Here is a 16854-nt window from a genome sequence, read left to right on the forward strand (position 1 = left end):
CACACATGCTAGGCAAATGCTGTACCACTGCGCCACAACCCCAGCCCTTAAAAATCTTCTAAACATTTAAACTTAGAAGTAGTTGTGGTGGGATCAATGAACCAAATCATCTAAAGGCTAGTGTAGTAATAATATTAAATCTGATTTTCAGATCTTTGTATACAAATTCCTATTGGCAAGAAATATGTTCACAAAAAAGACAAGCTTTAAAAATTATTTTAAATGTCCAGGTAATGGGAGATTATGTCCAGATTCAATTGAGTAAACACTTTATTCAACCTCACTGAATGACAGAATTTATTTAACATTCATTTTTAAGTACATATTAATGCATACATGCATGTATATGTAAAAGCAATAGCAAGGGCAGGGAGGTGGCTCAGTGGTAGAGCACTTGCCTAGCATGTGTTGGGCCCTGGTGTTCATTCCCAGCACTGGAGGGAAAAAGAAAAAGTAATGGCAAGGCACAGTAAGTATACTGCACTACATTATTTCTGTAGTACTTGCTATCCTAACTTGAAACTCAAATTAAGGAACCAAGCTACCTTTTGCCTGGAGATTGAAGAAAATTTTATTACTAAAACTGAATTATGGAAAAACATTTTAAAAAAACCAAACTATGAATCTTAATATTTATGGAACTGCCATATCATATAATATATATCACTTTGAAATCTACAAAGATCACTTGTATTACTTCATTTAACAATCCTATAAAGTACACATTATTACATTCCCCAATGAATAAACTGAAGCTAAATAAAACTTTGCCAGATCACACAGATAAATAGTAACTGATGAAGCCAGAACTTGATTGTACATTAAAAAGCAACTTAATTTTGAAGTATTAAAGTATTAAGGAAAACTAACAGGAACACAAATTTGCAATGAGGAAACCACACACGTACACAAAGACAGACTGAGCAACAGCCAAAGTCCTAAAGGATAGGTAGACTTTAAGAAGACCCCCTTAAGGCCAAAACAAAGACAGCATATCTTAAAGATAACAAAAATTAGGCAAGGGGTTGGGGTTGTAGCTCAGTGGGAGAGTGATTGCCTAGCATGTGTGAGGCACTGAGTTTAATTGTCAGTACTGTGTATAAATAAAGATCCATTGACAGCTAAAAAAAAATTTAAATTAGGAACAATTTTCTACCATTTAGAGCTGTCTACAATGGAATGGCTATGTGGAAAATCAGCAAATTCCCCATTACATTACATGTTCTGGTTGGAGAAGTTGCCCAGGATTTTCTAGCTGGGATACTGGTTTCTGAACTACTTTTAAAGTTTCTCCAGCTCTCAAATTCTGTGATAATCTGGCTTTCAGTCTCAGCGCCTTTTTTGGCATTTGTAGAGAGTATTCTTGGAATAATTAATTGTAAACTGAGAAATCATGTGTGAATTTAGAAGAAGGAGGAAAAGGTGACATGGCAGGAGCAAAATTTCTTACGCTCATGTGGCTGAAATATTCAAATAAACTTTATTTTAAAACAATTCTGTATAAAAATATGAAATATATGTTATCAATATAATATGACCTTAGCATAGTGCTACACAGCGAAAACAACTCAGTAAACGAGTGTGTATGTATATATACATTTATATAGTGTACATACATGTAAATTTATATAATGTATGTATTAATGCATACATATATGAATGTATAAAATAAATATATGTACAGTATACTGTGCACCTACATAATTATTTGTTCAGGAGACTATTTTAATTCATGCGACTAGGCTCCCAGTAGGAGATGAAATTGACCTTCTAGCAAAAACATTCCATTGTCTCCTTGACCCCTTCAGGAAAATGCTGACACCATGAGGACATTTCTAGTCAAGCTAGTGCTTTGTGGAAGTCTAACATGTGATGTTTTTGATTGCGAATATGAAAGAGGCAGCAAGGATGTAAACTATGCTGTAAAGTAGGGTTCTAGAAGGGTTAAGCCCTTTTGGCATGACTTCTTTTTGAAGTTTGAAATGCTGTAAATTCAGACAACTTCCCCATAATTTTAAAATACTTTCCAAAACTCAATATACAAATGCTTTTAGGGGGTATACAGACAACACATTAGAATGCATGCTCTTTTCAACATATTGGAACACATGCTAGTTAATTTCAATCATTGATAAACTACTATCAAAGGGCCTAAGGTGTCAATAAGCACTACAAGTTACTGCAAACTCTCTGAGTGAACCAAAGCTAGAGGCAGAAGGAATAGTCTTTTTTTCCCTATGGAAAAATGAAAGTGTATTTCCTTCTCACACATTCTTTGGAGAGTTGATCCAAAGTCGTCTTCAGTACCATATGGCCTCCCAATATCAATCTAAATTAACTTAATTGCAAATGAAAAATTCCCTAAGGTTTTAAAAAAAATCAATAAAACCGTGTTATTCAAGCTCCTAGCAGAGGTAATTGCTGGGGACAGGCTTAAAACACTCTCCCACCAGCAAGAAACACTTTCCGGCTCAGGTAAGAACGCACCATCCTGAATCAAACAACACGCTGCCAAGTTTGATAAGATTAATGTGGGGTTTTTTGTTGTTTGTTCGTTTTTTTAGGGGGGGAAAACTTTTCGGCGATGGGAACAGTCGAGAAGAAAGCACTCTGAAGTACGGATTCTCGTTCCGTCCAGCCTAGGGGCTGCAAAATGTCCCAAGGAAGGTGACATCTTGTCGAAGTCATGTGCTACAGCAAGGCAAATGAGGAGGTGCTGAGAGCCAAGTTTCTTCCCAACTTCAAGCCCCCACCCCCAGCTCCTTCCTCCCTGAACTTTGACCAGAAGGGTGTGAACGCCTCGGGCTGGGGAAAAACTCAAACTTTCCGAGCCTGGAAGCGCTGCCCCGACCGCGGAGGCGGCGCCGGTGCGCGGGGTCCGGGTCGTCGCCCGCACATCGCCGGCAGTCTAGCATCCGTTTGGCCGGTTGTGCGGGTGTCCGCCGTCCTCCAACGGCAGGCGGGGTCCGGGGTTCCAGCCGCGCGGGCCGCACCCGCCAGAGCAGTGCCCCTTAGTTCCCTCGCGCCCAGCCCGCGGGGGTTCGGCCGTTGGCAGCGACAGTTTGGCCGTTGGCAGCGGGACTTTGGCTGTTGGCAGCTCTGGCCGGCCGTTTTCCCTCCCGCCCAGGGCTCCCCGAGTTCCATCCCAGGGGATTCCCGCGCGGGTGAAGGGAGGACCGGACCGCGCCGGGCGACTCCTGAGAAAAGTTTTGTGGAGCTCGCCGCGCCGCTCCACCGGCCTCTAGGGCCGCGGGAATCCCGCCTCCCGTGAGGGCCCGAGTTAACCTGAGAGCCACCAGCCAGCTCACCCATACGTTCTCGCAGTCCCCGCAAAGATGTGCTGCCGCTGGGGCCGGCGACAGCGCGGTCCGCCATCTTCGGAGGCGAGATGGGACCCACTGGTGACTCTGGGACGGCAGTGCGCAGGCGCTGCCGTGGCCTCCGAGGGGACCGCGGCCTGGACCCCGGGGGGCGGGGCGGGGCGGGGCCCGGAGAGCCACCGCGCCGCCTTGGAACCCTCAATCTAGGCAGCGCGGCTCTTCACACATCAGGTCGCCTCACCGACTGGGCAGAGAGTAATTTATCTGAAGAAACCCTCTCCTACGTCCGTGCTCTACTCCTGCGCATCCTGGGTGCCAGCCAATCAGTAGCCCGCTTAGCCATCCAACATTCCTGTTCTCCTTTTTTCATCTCTACCTAGCAACGCATTAACATTCCATCTTCCCCATCCATTCACTTAGGTACATTCACAGAGTGCCTCCTCTGGGCACGTGTATCTTGAGTTTACTAGTCCTCGAAACACAAAGGCCCGAGTTGAGGGAAGAGGCCCAGGGAGAGGATGAGAGGATACGTTGCCGTGAGGTGCTAGGGGCCCCATTGTGAGGAGAGACTGTCTTACCTGGTTGCAAAATGGTGACGCTGTTAGGCCTCAAAGTGGACTGAAAAAATTTTAGGATGTGTGTGTACCTTTAAAGTAAAATAGAGCGCTTATTGACTTGAATCTCCAGATTTGGGGGGAAACCTTTGGGGTTGCTGAATATTTTTCCCATTCACAGGACAAACTAAATTAGCTTGAAGTACACAACTTCATGGGCACTTGCCTGTACAAGATGGATTCACCCCTGGTATTAATATTGTGTGTTATGAAACATGGTTGCAAGGAAGGGGTTTATGGTTGGGGCTGCGGGAGACCCTCAAAATGGAGCAGGAGACCACTTGGGGGACAGCACCTGGATGAGCCTGCTGAGTCTCAGAATGAATTGAACTTCAAAATGACATGGGACATTACTATCCTGTGTGCATATATGATTACATGACCAATGTAATTCTACATCATGTACAACCAGAAAAATGAGAGATTGTACTCCATTTATATATAATATGTCAAAATATATTCTACTGTCATGTATAATTAATAAGAACAGATAAAAATATATAATGAGAAAAGACATGAAAGCTATAAAATGGAAGAAGCTAAAATAACAAACACTTATTGTGACTATGTGCCAAGTACTGTTCTTTTTTTTTTTTTTTTTTTTTTTTTTTTTGTACCAGGGGTCCTTAATCTCTGAGTACATCCCCAACTCTTTTTATATTTTATTTAGAGACAGGGCCTTGCTAAGTTGCCAAGGCTGGCCTTGAACTTGGGATCCTCCTGCCTCAATCTCCTGAGTCTCACTGGGATTACAGGTGTGCGCCATCACGGTGAACCCAGCTCCATGTACTGTTCTTCACTACATGTATTAGTTCATTTAGTCCCCTTACTAACCTATGAGATATGTATCAACCTCATTTTTACAGATGGGGTAACTAAAGCAGAGAGATAATAAATCATTTGTCCAGATTCACACATAAGTGACACAACTGGAATCTGAAACGAGAATGTTTCACTTCAGTATCCATGTGCTTATGCCTTATGTGATACTGGTTCACGAGAGCTGAGACACAGAAAATTTATAAATGATTAGTTATCAGAATGCACAAAGATCTAAACATACATAGGAAAAAGACAACCTCCAAAACATGGGCAAAAGGAATAAACGTGCCTCTCAATAGAAGAGAAAACACAAATAGTCAATAAATATTGAAAAAAATGTTCAAAGTCTATATACTCAATACAAGTGAAAAGCACCACAGGATAGCATGCTAGACCTACAGATTTGGCAGAAGTTAAAGACTGAACAGTAAGTGTAGGTGAGGAGGTAATCAATAACACTAGAAACCCTGCTTCTAAGTGAATATAATGTTCATGATGGAGTCATGATTATTATTATGACACACCTGTGATTTAGAGTACCAGTGAAGTACATACATATACACAAACCCAAATTCAACTTTGAGGAACTTTCAGGAACTTCACAAATAGAAAATCTAGAAAGCAACATTACCACCAGGCGCAGTGGTGCACACCTGTAATCCCAGCAACTTGGGAGGATTGTGACTTCAAAGCTAGCCTCAGCAATGGTGAGGTGCTAAGCAACACAGTGAGACCCTGTCTCTAAATAAAATACAAAATAGGGCTGGGGATGTGGCTCAGTGGTAAAGTGCCCCAGGGTTTAATTCCTAGTACCAAAAAAAAAAAAAAAAAAAAAAAAAGCAACATTACTATTGTAGTTTCTTGCAATAATATTGAACTCAAATCTAATAATGAAAGAACATTAGGACAAAGTTAGCCTATGACTTAATGTACAGAACAATTGTCCTAGATGCTTCAACATGTTAACGTCTTGAAATACTGAAACTTCAAGAAAGTATTCTAGATGACAGAAGGCTAAAGAGACCAAATGTAGTGCATGATCCATGAATAGAACCTGGATTTAAAAATAAATTCAAAGGGCATTGTTATTGGGACAGTTGGAAGATTTTGAATACAAACTGTATAATAGATAATACTGCATTGAGATCAGAGTTCTTGGGTGTGAAAACGACATTGTGGTCATGTAGGAGAATGTCTTATTGGTTAAGAAATAAATAATGACAAATTTGGAGGTGATGACTCATAATGTTTGAAACACACTGGTAAGTAGTTCGGGGGAAAACCAGAAAAGAGCAAATACCAAAAAATGTTAAAAATCTGAATAGTCACATGGAGTTCATTTTATCATTCTTTCACCTTTTCTGTAGGTTTATTAAATCTAGATAGTTTGTCTTCAGCTTATTTGGAAACATAAAATTTGATTGGGAATTACAATGAGGAGGCACCCTACACAATCTTTTCAGTATTCAGAGTTTCTTAAAACTTTCGTCTAGCCTGGGTATGGGAGAGGGAGGGGAGATAAGACATCCACAAACAAACAAGGGCACAAGGAGCTGGTTGAGTAATTAGGATAGGTTCTAAGAGCTCAGAAGGATGAGGCATCAGTTCTGTTTGGGATAGCAAGGGAAGAGCTGACACTTACTCTGGACTTGAGATGGGAGCCTAGGGAATCTAGTCATTGTTGTACTTTCAAAAGAACAGCATGCCTTCACCACAGCACTCAGTTGCTGAGCTGGGAGATGGGTCCATCTGGGGCCACATCTCTCTATTTTTTCCAAATAAGCCGGGAATCTGAATGTTAGTATAAAACCTCTTATTTCAAAAAGGATGACAACATTTAAGGTTAAAAAACAAACACTGTATAGGGTAAATAAAATTATCAAATATCTAGCCAGTGTTCACATTTCCCAATTATCTCATTATTAGCTGTTTGAATAAAACTCCAAATCAGGTCCATTCATTGCCTTAATTGATATGCCTTTTAAGCATCTTTTAATCTATAGGTAACCCTTCTTTTTTCTCTGACATCTTTGATGGATTACTATGAAATTTAGTATTCATCATTTCATTCTGTAGTAAGTCATTAAATTAAACTTTTACTGTCCATCTACTCTGTGTCTGGCAAAGAGATCAAAAGAGAGAAGGAAGCCCTGAACCTGGCACACACATCTCTTTGACTCTAAGCTGATGATTCATATCTGGGTATCCTTAGATATTTCCTTGGGGCTAGAGTGGCTCCCTAAGGATCCCCTGCCAGACTGTCTGTACATTTCTCAGAAAAACATTGGAATGTAAGGCTGCCAGCTTTGGGAAAGTGCAGTCTATTCAGGAGCTAAAACAGACTGCCTGGGAAAGAACCCAGGCAGTTCCTCCTCTCCCCTCTCCTCGCCTCAAGTCTCTTCCCTGTATCTGGAAAGTGTTCCCCAGGGAGAAGAGAAGAGAACTAGAATCCTATTCACTTATTTCTCTCCTACTTGGCTAATTTTCCTCTTTAAAACTTACACCAGGGCTGGGGTTATAGCTCAGTGGTAGAGCACTTGCCTAACATGTGTGAGGCACTGAGTTTGATTCTCAGTACCACATATAAATAAATAAAATAAAGATCCATCTACAACTAAAAATATATTTAAAAACAAAACAAAAGAAAAAAATTACACCAACAGGAAAATATTCAGAAACCACAGTCATAACAGGTCTAGGGATTGTCAAATATTTTTCTATTAAAAGATAAAGTTTATAAAACTTGAATTCACATCCAATAAAAATTCAGAGAACTTACCAGTCTAACACATTTGCATTAAGCTGCCACTACCACAGCGCTGTACTGAGTTGTAAGCTTACCAGCATGTGGGGGCTCTTTTCCCCCATCCCTAGCTACCTGGCAGATTCATCCATCATACCCAGTTTAGACAGGGCTCTAGTTTTGTAATTTTTTTCTTCTTTCATCTTGACTCTTGCCCTGAATCTATTGCCTCTTAGGGAGCAGACTTACCTCAGGGCCTACTCATTTCTCAATTGGTTTATGGAAGACTTCTCAAACCCAGAATTCTTACTACAACTGCAGCACCTCCCCTCAACTGACCCTTTAGGGTCCCTCCTTCCCTTTGCACACATTGAGGGGGTGGGGGTGATGACAAGGATGGAACAGGATACCTTACTCTCTACCTTCTGCAGGCTGTATGGTGTCATCTTCTTTTAGGGAGTCTCTGGTCTTTCCTAGGGTGGGGCCCTGATTTTCATTGCCTGAGCTCACCAGGGTTGGAGATGTGAGCTTCTGAGGGGATGAAGAAGAGAACATTTCCGTCCAAACTGGAAATTCAGACAAAGCTCCAAGAGGAAGGGTGTGGCAGTGGTGGCAATCTGCTTGGAGTGGTAGGTAAGTCTTGGATGCTTACTGGTGGATAGCAAGAGCTGTCATTTATCAGTGATGACTCAATGACAGGTACAGTGCTGAAGGCCTGACATGGATTGTTTCCTGTAATTCTCACCACAACTTTATGAGCTAACTTCTATGATCATCTCCATTTTACAAATGAGGAAGCAGGCACAGGGTATAACTAACTTGTTGAAGGTTATCACACAGTCAGTAAGTAGTAGAGTCAGTATATTTCACTCTAGGGCTTATATATCCCCTTCATGGTGCCTCTTGATTTTCCATTTGATAAGCCATAGTGTGTTCTTCATTCACAACCCATGCCATCACTTCTTCCTTGATCCAGCCCTCACACTCTGGTGATGGAGCCTTTTCATAGTTGTACTTTCTCATTGGTAAAGTTTTTTCACAACTACATTCTCCAACCCAAGTATCAGCATAGCTGTCTCTAATGCCTTTAATGGAATTGACTCAAACTATTAAACAAGAAATGTGTTGCAAATGGGAGCTTGACACATGTCTAGCAATGTGTAGATGTTCTGAGACAAGTTTGCTGAGGGTGAGGACGGATGATGACTACCCTACCTAGCCTTACCCAGTGCGCTTACCCAAGCATCGGAGATTGAGCTGTGAAGGCACGGATCTACTTTTATTTAGGGTTGCACAGGACATATATAGACACATTATCCAATCAGGTTAACACACTTGTTAAAGTATAACAGAGTCAGCCTATTGGTGAACTATACGTCGAGGGTCCAGGTAGTGTAAACAAACCAAGCATGCCTAAGCAATTCTGCCCAGCAACAGGTCTGAGGCAAAGGACTGGGGGAATGGCAAGCTCCTGCACACAGCATGAGGCAAGGCAGCGCGGGTGAGTTCACATCACAGCTTGCTGGGATGCATGTCAGAACAAGGCCTCCCCTCAGTTCAAACTCAGCCTCAACAGCTACAAAGACCTTCATTCCTTGGCGAGTCTTTACCATTACCTCAGTTTCTCTGTCCAAACGGTTTGGCTTACTTAGACCATGGTGTCAGTGACTGCTGTCAGATAAGCTTGAGGAATGTTCCCTACAGAATTGGAGATAGATATGATTCCCCTTAAGTAGTTTACGTCTAGAAAGGCTCAGCCCCAAAGTTACTGATTTCAAAAATACATGTGTAACAATGGAATATTACTCAGCTTTAGAGAAGAATGAAATTATGGCATTTGCTGGTAAATGAATGGAGCTGGAGAATATGATGCTAAGTGAAATAAGCCAATGCCCCCAAATCCAAAGGCCAAATGTTTTCTTCAATATGTGGATGCTAATTCACAGTAAGTGGGGACTAGGGAAGAATAGAAATACTTTGGATTAGACAGAGGGCAGTGAAGGGAGGGGAGGGGGCACGGGGGTAGGAAGGATAGTGGAATGAAGCAGACATTATTACCCTATGTGCACATATGATTACAGGACCTGTGTAACTCTACATGACATACAAAAAGAAGAATGAGAAGTTACACTCGTTTATGTATGATGTGTCAAAATGCATTCTACTGTCATGTATAACTAATTAGAACAAATAAAAAAAATACAAGTGTAAAAGGAAAGTATGCCACATTTATCACACTGTTATCCTACAAGGAATACTTGTTCAATAAATGAAAGAGAGTACTAAAAGCTTCCCTGGGTACTGAAGGAGGAAGAAATGAAAATATTTTGAATGGCCACCAGGATGTTGAAAAAGCTCAAACTTAAAATCATTAAAGGGGAAGAAAATGCTGTCTTTTTTGACATCAAATAAAGTAGAGCAAACATGGGCTGTGTCTTCTCATTCTAAATATGGGTCTGCAATACAAGGGAAGCTTCATAGGATGCCAACAAACATAAAATATCAAAGAATGCCTTTTAAAGACACTTTAGGGTTTCTAATAGAGCTACAAATTGGCAAAATCCAGATGGGAAAAGTGAGAAGAAAAGAAGAGTCAGGATGGTTTGTTAAGACACAGATTGATGTGCCCCATTCTTGGAGTTGCTGATTATTATTTATATAATATATGTCCTAGGGAAAGGTACTGATTCATGCCTATTGTGATGTCAATTACAGTAGAGTACTTAACACCATTACCCTTTGATATTGGGAAATACAAGAAGTGCTAACATAGATCTAGTGTTATATACATTCTGAATATTGAACATTTTTTTCTACTGAGAGCAGAGAGAAACTTTGCCCTGGGGTATACACTGAAAAACAAAGCATCACCATCAAGTTACAGTGCACATCACAGAGCAGGCAAGTACATCACAACATGGGCAGGTAGAAGGTGCATCACATATATGGAGGGATGGCAGAGATGCCTAATGGTATTTTGTACCCTGATTTCCTGCAGTACAGTCTGAAACAAAACAAAACATACATGGTTTTCCTCTTCTTTCCCTCACATAGGATAGTGCATGCACAAACCCAACTAAATTTTAGTACAAGCTAGTTATATGAGCAAAGGGAAAGTAAAGCAATTCAGATGGCACACAGGAAGTAAAAGACAGAAGAAACCCCCTAGAGGTTTCTCAGGGAATCTGAGCCAGATTGAGAGTAGGCCACATTCTCTCACCCATGACACTCAATCTCCAGTTTATTCTGCTACAAATTCAGATGCCTCCATGGCAGAGGAAATGGTTTGTTGCTTTGAGCACTGATGTAGATGTTTGGAAGCTGTGCAGATGGAAGAAATTTCATCCATATTCATATTTGTTTCTTCATGAATCATCAAGTCCTATTGTTTTAAAAGTCTTCAATCATTAAGACTTTGAGACCCAAACTGAAACCATTTTCAATGATTACAAATCGGACCTTACTCTGGTTCTTCTTGAGGACTTTCATTTGCAAAACTCAGTTGTCAAGTGGCTAAAAGAGTTGTGTAGCTGAAAGGCTGTACCGTAAACCACCTTGTTTCATGGCCAGCTTGAAGATCTATTTAGAGAATGTGTACTCTGGTAGAAAAAAGGGCCAAAGAGTATAAAGCAACCTGTGTGTGCGCTCTCTAGGGCATACCCTCTAGGGCAGACAAGAGCCGAAGCAGGTTTCATCAATGGGTTCTCATTGTCTCTGCAGAAAGCTGGGGTGAAAGACTCAACAGAAACAGCAAAACTTCTGAGACTCAGGTTAGTAGAACAGGTAGCCCTTCCAATCCCCCAAGGAGAGTGTTGAGGAAGACTCGGGGCAGAGGGAGAGGGAAAAGGGAAAAAGTGAAGGCGATCTCTGAGCCAGTGGATAAATAGACCATATTTCTCTGCTCTGATGAAATACACATGCCCTGCTTTAGTTTCCAGTTGTTACTGTTGAGGACAGATCACAGAATATCAGCACTAGGAAGGATCATCAAGGCTACCTAGTTTAGACTCAGAGGCAGGAGCTGACTCAAGTCCCCATTGCAGGAACCCAGGTCTCTTGAGGCCCTATCTAATGCTCTTTGCTCTATACAAACATGTGAAAGGTCGCCCAAACAATCTTTTGGAAGAAAAATAAAGTGAGCATCGCTGAACCAGTGCTGGGGACCATTATGTAATCCAGCTGGAATTTGACCTATATCCTCCCTTCAGATGAAACTGAAAAAGAGATGGGAGGGCAATGAAGGGAGATGTGGCAAAGTTGTGAAAGGCACACTGCAAGGCTGTTTAGCAATCATTCTTTCTGTAGGGTTCCTGGGAGGTGACCCCTGCCTTCTGTTCCAGACACATTCCTCGCTGCTTCCTCCCAGGCAATCATCTTGGCCCACAAGCCTCTGTCTCTTGATCTTTACCCTTCCCCCGCCTCCCAGAGGCATGATTCAAAGTCAGGATAATCTGACTCCAGAGTTCAGGAGTTTTCCAGCAGATTGAGGAGTCAGAGGAAGAGAGGACAACTAAAAACAGTGCCTGGCAGCCTAGGCCAAGGGCTAAACAAGTGACCAGATCTGGGAGTGAGGGTGGGAAATGGGGAGATGGCCAGGCATCAGAGTACCTGAGAGGTTTCATGAAAGAAATGACTCTTCCAACTGACCTTTGCAAGTGGTTACCGTCTATTGGCTGGCAAGCACTTTTTTTATGAGGTGGGGGTCTCACTATGTTGCCCAGGCATGTCTTGAATTTGTGGGCTCAAGCAATCCTCCTGCCCTGCAAGTAACTGGGACTGCAGGCGCTCCCCACTGTACCCCCCTGGATAATAAATTCTTTTATGTGTTATCCTCTGAGTTCAGCATGGTGCTGTGCAGAGGGTTTATGTTCAAATAGTTTTTGTTGATGATGATGACATTTACCATGATGCCTGGGGCTAATTAATTCAATGGAAACAGACCCAGGAGGAACTGCTCAGTCTTTTGGAACTAACTGTTCTTTTCTCTCTTTTTTTTTGGTATGGGGGGAGGGGTGGGTGTGCCGAATTCTGGTTTCTTCTGGATGTGTGTACACTGGCATAGTACTGATGAGGCTGATTTAAGAAGGAAGGTGTGAAAAATAAAGCAGTGACTTTAATTTGGTTCTGTAGATATATTTCGGTGGTGTTTTTATGATTAAAAATGACCCAGTGTGTATGCTTGACAGGAACATGGGCCACAGCATGCCTGACATATGCTTTCTCCCATCTCCATATGTTTCATTTATATCTTAATCCACAGCCTGCTGGGAAATAGCCGGGTAAGGCAGCACTTAGGGGAACTCTGTGAGTTGGTCCCATGCTAATTTCTTAGCCTATGGTATTCACACTTCTTCCACTATGAGCTGGAATTTGGCCCTGGGCCTGTGGAATTGCCATAGGGATGACTGCAGGGGAAAGAAAATCTGAAATGTGAAATGACTTTGTTCTAATGTGAGTCAGGGATGTGTTCAGTCTGTTTATAGAAGGAGGAAATGACATTTGGAGGAAATTGGTTCAGGGAGAAATGCTGTCATTATATAAGCATTTGAATTTTAGTAAGAGACTAAGAGTGTAACCTACTAGTTAACTTGCATGGTCCCCAAGTGTGTTCTTTATCCTCTGCAGTAGGGTGAGAAGAGTGTGGGTTTTGGAATTTAATACATTTGGGTCTGGGTCCCAGTTCTGCCTCTTGACTACAGCCTGGGACCTTAGTTTCTTCATCTGTAAAATGAGGATAATGACAGTTGCTTACGACTGCTTTATTGATACTCAAATCAGTTGATATAAAGGATCAGACACATCATCCGATATATGGTACAGGCTCCATATGACGTGGCTAGTAGGAATAGTAGCTAATATGAAGAGGCAGCATATGGTAGCTATGCTATGAAGGTCAGTAGTATTATCCCCTAAAATGCTAATACCATTAATAATGATGATATATCACACAGATCAGATTGGACTAGGTAATTCCTCACCTACTAATCCTGCCCTAATTCCAGTTACTGGAAAGCCTCATATTCCTCCCCTGCACCTTTCTCCTAAATGTCTTCATTTGTGGCCAGGCCGGGATGTAGCTCAGTGGGTAGAGCACTCGCCTCGCATGCACAAGGCCCTGGGTTCAATCCCCAGTTCAAAGAGTCCACGGATGCTATAAAGTCCTGGTGTTGCCATTCTGAAATTCCTAAGTGTCTTCATTTGTGTACACAGGGATGGACATGTTTCACCAGGTGATTAGCCAATAAAGACAGGAGGTCAAGAGAACAAGCATTTTGTTACCCAAGTGCTAGCAAAGGGTTTTGCAGCCCGAGACAAGACACCAAGTTTTCAGGCAAAAGAAAATAATTGTGTATAACTATTTAACAAAGAGCCTTGTTTGGGGGAAAATAAACACAGGAGTCATTCATATACTTGAAATCTTTTTAAAAATCAGAATACTGGGACTTCACAGAAACCAGTACCCTTTGTGTTCTTGCCCCACCCCCTTCCTTCCTTCCTCCACTTCCCTCAGCTGTTGAGGAGAAGAAGGCCTGCCTTAGAAGGGGACAAGGTAGAGTCTGTTCCCTCAAGGTAGAGGCAAAGCACATTGTCAGTCACAGACCAATCTGCCCCCTCCCCCAGGCACATCCTTCCCCTCCAGAAAGCAGAGCAAATAGATTCCAAACCAACAGATCATAGCCCCCACCAGGTGCTTGAATCCTTTCCTCACTTTTTTTGTTTTACAAATGCCAACAGCCTTATTGGAAGATAGATTTGCAAGAAAAGAAAACCTCTCAAGAGTAAACAGCATCAGCCAGGCCTGTTGCTCCAGCCTGTAACTCAGGTGCCTGAAGAGGTCAAAGGATTTGCAAATTTGAGGCCAGTGTCAGCAGCTTAGCCAGACTCTGACTCAAAATAGAAAAAAAAATTTTTTTAAAGGGGCTTTGTATGTAGTTCAGTGGTAAAGTTCTGAGTTACATTCTCAGTACCAAAAACAAGTAAACAAGCAAATAGATCAGCACATAGTGAGACTCTAAACCAGAAGATTGCCACCTCAGCAGTTTATGAAGAGGGAGGCACGTGGGCCTGGAAGAAGATCAGGTTAAGGAGGGGTTAACCCAGATCAGATCATGTGTTTAAATGCATTTCACAAACCTCAGGAAGTACTTGCACCGGGGGGAATAGTGCCTCCTACAGGGCAAAGCAATTAAATGCTTCCTGAAAACAACCCTCTTTTTCTCTGGCTTTGGGGATGGCACAGAATGTCAACACTTTTCACTGCCACTATTTGTGCATAGTTTCACATTCTTCCTGGTTATGTTCCTCCCCCTCCACCCCAGCCCAGTTGCTGCCAATTCTCTGGGTGTGGTAGAAAGGAAACATTTTCAGTCTGGTCTCCAATTCATGGAAATATAAATGACAGTAATAGAACGTTTCAAATTGTGTATTGCTTTAAAATAGGAAGATCAGTTATATTTTTTCTAGTGCCATTTTGTGCCATACTTTTCAAAACCTGTATGGTAGGCATTCTGGGTTGTGATTCTCAGGAACACCAGAGACACAAAAACTAAAATTGTGACTCACATGCTAGCTCAAAGACACTCACATTGAACATTTAATCAACTTCTCCCTCATTTTATGAAGGAAACAATATAGATAGAGTGACTTGTCCAATCACATAGCTAGTTAATGGCTGAGGCATTCATTTTAGTGTCCCCTTTCAAAATGCTGTGCAATTCAAATTATAATCCAGGCAAGTTTTTTTTTTTTTTTTTTTTTTTGGTGCATAAACTAGCAAGATGATTAGTTGTCATGATAATTAAATGAGATAATGTTTGTAAAATGGCATGCATAGTAGATAAATCAAACTCAATTAAAATGTTCTATACAGGCCGGGCACTGTGGCTCATGTGTATAATCCCAGCAGCTCGGGAGGCTCAAGCAGGAAGATCATGAGTTCAAAGCCAGCCTCAGCAATTTAGCAAGGTCCTAAGGAACTCAGTGAGACCCTGCCTCAAAATAAAAAAGTAAAAAGGGTTGGGGATGTTGCTCAGTGGTTAGTGCCCCTAGGTTTAACACCGGTACCAAAAAAAAAAAAAGTTCTACCCATTACGTATGTTTTCTTTCTTTTATATATTTAAATTTTTTTTTAGTTGTACATGGACACCTTTATTTTTTTTATTTATATGTGGTGCTGAGGATTAAACCCAGTGCCTCCCACATACGAGGCGAGCGCTCTAACATTGAGTCAGAACCACAGCCCTTTTGTTTCATATTAATGTCCACATATATTTTAGGTTACATAGTTGTAATGTTTGTGTCTATGTCATGTTGTAGTCTGCCTTTTTTACTTAACACAGCCCACATACTTATCATTTTAAAGCTTAAATAGCATTCCATCTGGTCAATAGGCTACATTTTTTAGACACTATTATTGAACATTGGATTGTTCCCAGTTTTTGACCATATAAATAGTAGGGCTTGAAATGAATGACCTGCAGTCTTACGCCCTCTCACCCACTGCTCCTTTGGGGATTTCATCTTTGGAATATGGTCTCTGGAATGCAGGAAGAGATGTAAAGAGCTTTCAAATCAAATTGCTTTCCAGGGAAATGCCACCAGTTTATTGTATATCTGTGTAATCAGTGATGGGGAGACTATATGTTTTGGGGAAAAAGTGGTTTAACTCTTCTCTCCAGGCATGAAAAGGAACTTGAGGGTTCTTGACTGAAACCTCCTTCTGCATCCCCACCCACCCCACACTGTTAATGCTTTCCTGGACTTTTTCTAACTTCCTCTTTCTGTAGAGCCTCTTGGAGCAGAAGTAGCCCTGCTGATTATAGAACATAATGAACAGTTTCTGCACCAACACTAGACAAAATCTAACGAAAGCAACACACATGGAAGTATGAACATCCAAAGTGCTTCACCAAATCAAATGTTAGAGATTCATTTGTGAATTTCCATCCTGGACAAACAAGGGATTTTGGTTTCAAAGATCAGCTGATGAGAAAAGTCTGCTCTTTATATTTAGAAAGAGAAGTCTGCCTCTGGATATGTGTACCCATTTCTTTGAATTTGAGCATTTAGCTCACTGGACTTGAGGTGCCTGTTTTGACTTCTGTCACCTACAAACTGTCAATCATTTAATAATAAGAAGTAAGATTTTAAAATGATGAGCCCATTATTTCTATACACTCTTATTTATTTCTTATAACAATTCTTGGAGAGAATGCTCTTATCCCTATTTTACCAAGGAGAAAGTGAAGTTTAGAAATATTCACTTTGCCTGGAGTTACATAGTTAGAAAGTGCCAGAGATGTGACATTAACTCAAATTGTTCTGATTTGAGGGCCTTTTTTCTTTCTTTCTTCTT

General features: G+C 41.5%; 1 protein-coding gene across 3 annotated transcripts in view; it reads right to left on the reverse strand.

Moving 5' to 3' along the window:
• Positions 1–3493, reverse strand: part of Map7d3 (MAP7 domain containing 3) — a 30622-nt gene extending 27129 nt beyond the window's left edge. The window contains exon 1 of one of the 3 annotated variants that reach the window (XM_047536930.1): positions 3309–3493. In XM_047536930.1, the coding sequence (XP_047392886.1) occupies positions 3309–3375 (67 nt within the window). In that variant the 5' untranslated portion in view covers positions 3376–3493. The remainder of the gene's footprint in view (positions 1–3308) is intronic. The other 2 variants (XM_047536927.1, XM_047536929.1) reach the window with 2 other exon arrangements.
• Between the last annotated feature and the right edge of the window lie 13361 nt (positions 3494–16854).

This window comes from Sciurus carolinensis, chromosome X (genome assembly GCF_902686445.1).
Source record: "Sciurus carolinensis chromosome X, mSciCar1.2, whole genome shotgun sequence".
NCBI lineage: Eukaryota > Metazoa > Chordata > Mammalia > Rodentia > Sciuridae > Sciurus > Sciurus carolinensis.